Source organism: Harmonia axyridis, chromosome 1, assembly GCF_914767665.1.
Source record: "Harmonia axyridis chromosome 1, icHarAxyr1.1, whole genome shotgun sequence".
Lineage (NCBI taxonomy): Eukaryota > Metazoa > Arthropoda > Insecta > Coleoptera > Coccinellidae > Harmonia > Harmonia axyridis.
Window position 1 is genome coordinate 26,501,112 of NC_059501.1, and position 3,718 is coordinate 26,504,829.

The window sequence follows — 3,718 nt, forward strand, 5'->3', positions numbered from 1 at the left end:
ACAAAACGTTGGATACGAAATCTGATTACGTCAAATTGAGAACAATTTACTGTCGAATGAAAAATTCCTGTAACATTTTTTGATAATATTTGAAATAAAATGGGAAATAAAGAAAAATCAAAATGACAGAAATCACTTTTCTTATGATATCTCAATAACCGGCCCTGATAATTTCGATTTGTTTGAACTGCTTGATAATGCTTCTATGCATGCAACTTTTTCTCTTCTTCTAACTCTTATGGTTTAAAAGTTACCAATACAATCCCATTGAAAAAGTGGCCACCCTGTATACAAAATTTTATATTGATCTCCTCACCAAAATCAAAGAAGATTCAAGCAGAATATCGAAAAACAAGTCGTGACAATAGAAAGCCTTAAATGGCGTAAATCATCTTGTCTCCTGATATAATTTTTTGAAATGACCAATGATGATTATTATTATTATTAATAAATTAAGAGTTCTATTAAACTCTTTATTGCAAATTCATAATAAATGATAATACATAATAATAAAAATATTTATTAACAGAAATAAATTTAATCCGATACGTTCATTGGTGAAATGAAATCAGGATATTTTTTTTGATCTACATAAGGAAAGAATATTAGTACAATTCTTCGTAAGTTCCTTCTACTTCATTTGTAGAATATGATGGTTCAATTTTAGTACAATGTGTGGTTGTTGTCGAATGTGAGAATTCATTCGTAGATAACATATTGTCTTCACGAGCCTGCATGACACTATTGAAAACTTCACGCTGAATTTTCATTTGGAATTCTTCTGGCAGATTTTTGGACATCTCGTACATTGCGTCAAGAAAACATTTCATTGAATCCTTTTCTTCTTGGCTGGTTAATAATTTTCTTCTCAACAAATCTCGTTTCACCATTCTATTCTCTAGTTTTTTGTTTTCAGCTTCCAAATATCTTTTTATTCCATTAGGTCTCTTTCTTTTCCTTGTGATCACTTCATTGTCCAAATTATTGGTTGAGGATTCTTCATTAGGTAATATTGTCTGGAATTCTTGAGAATTAGATTGTTCACTAATAGGCAAAACATTTGTAACTCTTTCCCTACTTCCTATATAAGGAAGCAAGAACTCCATCATTTTATCATATTTCCAGTTTTTTCCACTCTCAGATGTTTGTCCAATGGTTGTTCTTTTTCTATTGATCGACTGTCGATGTCCGTCTCTCAATTTCTTCCATAAATTTTTTGCTTCTCTTACTGAAACAAAACCGAATATGATGAAAAGGAAAAAGAAACGTTTAAGGCGTTTCACTTGATAGGAGCAATATATTGATGGGAAACATGCTTTTACTTTGAAAATTCTGGACGGTTTTTTTTATGAAAAAAATTCTAATTGTCCTTCCAGGAGTAATTATTTGGCAAATAAACCATCTGAGTACATACAATGATGATGATGGTAATTCATAGTTTAATTACCAACACCATAATTTGAATTTAGCGCCTGATGAACTACTACAACGGGTCAAGCATAAATATAATATGTATTTATTTAAGATGAAGCATTCCCTTCTGAAAGAAGTTTGACATGTGCTTATTCAAAATCTGAATTGAGAAGCATTTGAAGAGTTTGCCACTTCCTATGACAAGAGCACGACAGTTGGTTAAACAGCTTTTCGAATACTATCAACCTTATGGTGAATGTATACAGAAAACTATTCAAATGTGTAAATAAATTGCGAAAGAGACATGTGTCTTACACAACTATTTGATTATTAATAATAAGAGACAGAATACCAAGGAGATGAAACTCCGTCGAAAAAAAAGTGCACAAACAGAATATCCCATAAGAAGAATACCATGAGCTCTCAGCAAATCAGAAAACCAATGAGCGTTCAATGAAGGGTAGGGGGGAAGAACGCCAGGATCAACAATTATCTGCGCGGGTATGATACGCCAATATCGACCTTAGAGATGTAATCAAAGATCAGTGATGGAAAAATCGACAGAATTAATACAAAGATTTACCAAAGTGAATTGGAATTTATATTATCCTACCTGAGGAAACACAAAAAACTGTATAATTCAACACTAAAATATGAATGTAGACTCAGAGGAAAGAAAAAAACTTTTCTTTCCTCTGAGAATGTAGAACACAGATAACCAGCTATTTATTTATATCAAGATGCATTCTATTCATCGCGATTTGGCTTTAGCCTCTGCTCGGATGGCTTTATGAATGTATTGCTGGGATGCATAACAAGAGAAATTAAGGAACAAACATAAATAACGAGTATTAGCTGAAAACATTTCTCATAAGGGTGCAAATTTCATAATCAATAAAACAAGAAAAAATGTTTTCGGTATTAGTTCGAGCTACTCAGGAAATAACCTAACCGGATTGAGCTGTCAAACATTGTTTGCACGATTAAGCTCATTAGAAATAGTCTCATTTCATCAAATTAGTGTATTTCCAATTATTTCTCAAACAAAATTACTGATAGTTCAATTAATCAAATTCTTGAAATGTAAAGTATAACAAATATTATAAAAAAATTAATAACTCACTGTCTGGTATATCACATTCTTCTATAACTTTTGTCCAAGCTGCATCCCTTACAATACTAATTTTATGTTCCTCAAGATCTGTTGCCCACAAACAAGGGTATTTTTTAACACTTTCTATCAGGTGTTCCATTTCAAAATTCTCTTGTCATGCGCAAATACTGAATGCCTAAGTGCTCGTATATGTATAGAGTACAGACACGATAGAATGGAACCACGTGCAGGTAATGGAGAGGCGAAAGGCATAATATAATATGAAAACATCGCTGGGTTGCTCGACGGGTCGATATTTTCATATTACATTATGCGAAGCCACACGGACTCGCCCGATCGTGTCTACACAAATCCAAAGTATGTTCTACTTTCAGTATCTCGATAACCTTGAGGTCAATGATCGAAATATTAACCTTTTCGTTACGGGATATAATATATCTTTGAACAAATTATCCATCGAGGTTTTTCAGTTGCAGTTATCGTTTTGTCGCTAAGTATTGATGAAAACTGGAAAATATACCTACTCATTTGCTGTCGGTAGAGCCATATTTAGTGATAACCAAAATTAAACAGTTTACGAGATATTTGAGTTCTTCTGATTTTTAAAAGATTTTTCACCTTACTTTGTTTTACGTCAATTTTGACCAAATTCGATTGAAATTTTGAATTATTTTCATGGCCAGAGAGAAATCCGGATCTAACACCCTTAGAATAGACGAAGCAGCGAGAAGATTGAGAGTAAACTTCAGGCGGAGAGTAACAGGACAGATTCCTGTGTAAGGAATGGTGGAAATCATTTCAAACGAATTTATGAATACTTTTTCTACTGAAATTTTAATGAAAATTTATTTAACACATTACTTTCCTTTCTTTGCTTTTTTCCCCTATCAAAAAGAAATCTGGTGAGACAAAACTAGTGCCTGCATTCAAACGAAAACTTTTTTAGAACATAAAGAAGGAATTTGGTAAAATACTGAAATAATTTTGTCATACATAAATTGTGGAATTCGGAAGTTGCAATCAAATTTATAATAGAGATTTACAATTCTTTTCTTCATATACATACCTAATTCTTATTCAACATCCAATATAGCATAGTTTTGCTTTTTTTATATATATCATATCCTTTTTTGATTGAAATAATAAAAAATTCAATTCAAACTAGGTCAACGTAGAAAAAATTAACGAAAA

General features: G+C 31.9%; 1 protein-coding gene across 1 annotated transcript; it reads right to left on the reverse strand.

Moving 5' to 3' along the window:
• Window positions 1–459: 459 nt before the first annotated feature.
• On the reverse strand, window positions 460–2,945 carry LOC123683449. Its single transcript, XM_045622513.1, has 2 exons — window positions 2,537–2,945; window positions 460–1,228 (listed from the first exon to the last, which is right to left on the reverse strand). Exons 1-2 carry the CDS (start codon window positions 2,664–2,666, stop codon window positions 606–608), a joined length of 753 nt encoding a protein of 250 aa, XP_045478469.1. The 5' UTR covers window positions 2,667–2,945; the 3' UTR covers window positions 460–605.
• Window positions 2,946–3,718: the final 773 nt, after the last annotated feature.

Coding starts and splice junctions, on each gene's coding strand:
- LOC123683449 (XM_045622513.1), bottom strand. CDS start 2,666: ATGGAACACCTGATAGAAAGTGTTAAAAAATACCCTTGTTTGTGGGCA. Junction 1,229..2,536: donor AGAATGTGATATACCAGACA/GTGAGTTATTAA, acceptor GTTTTGTTTCAG/TAAGAGAAGCAAAAAATTTA.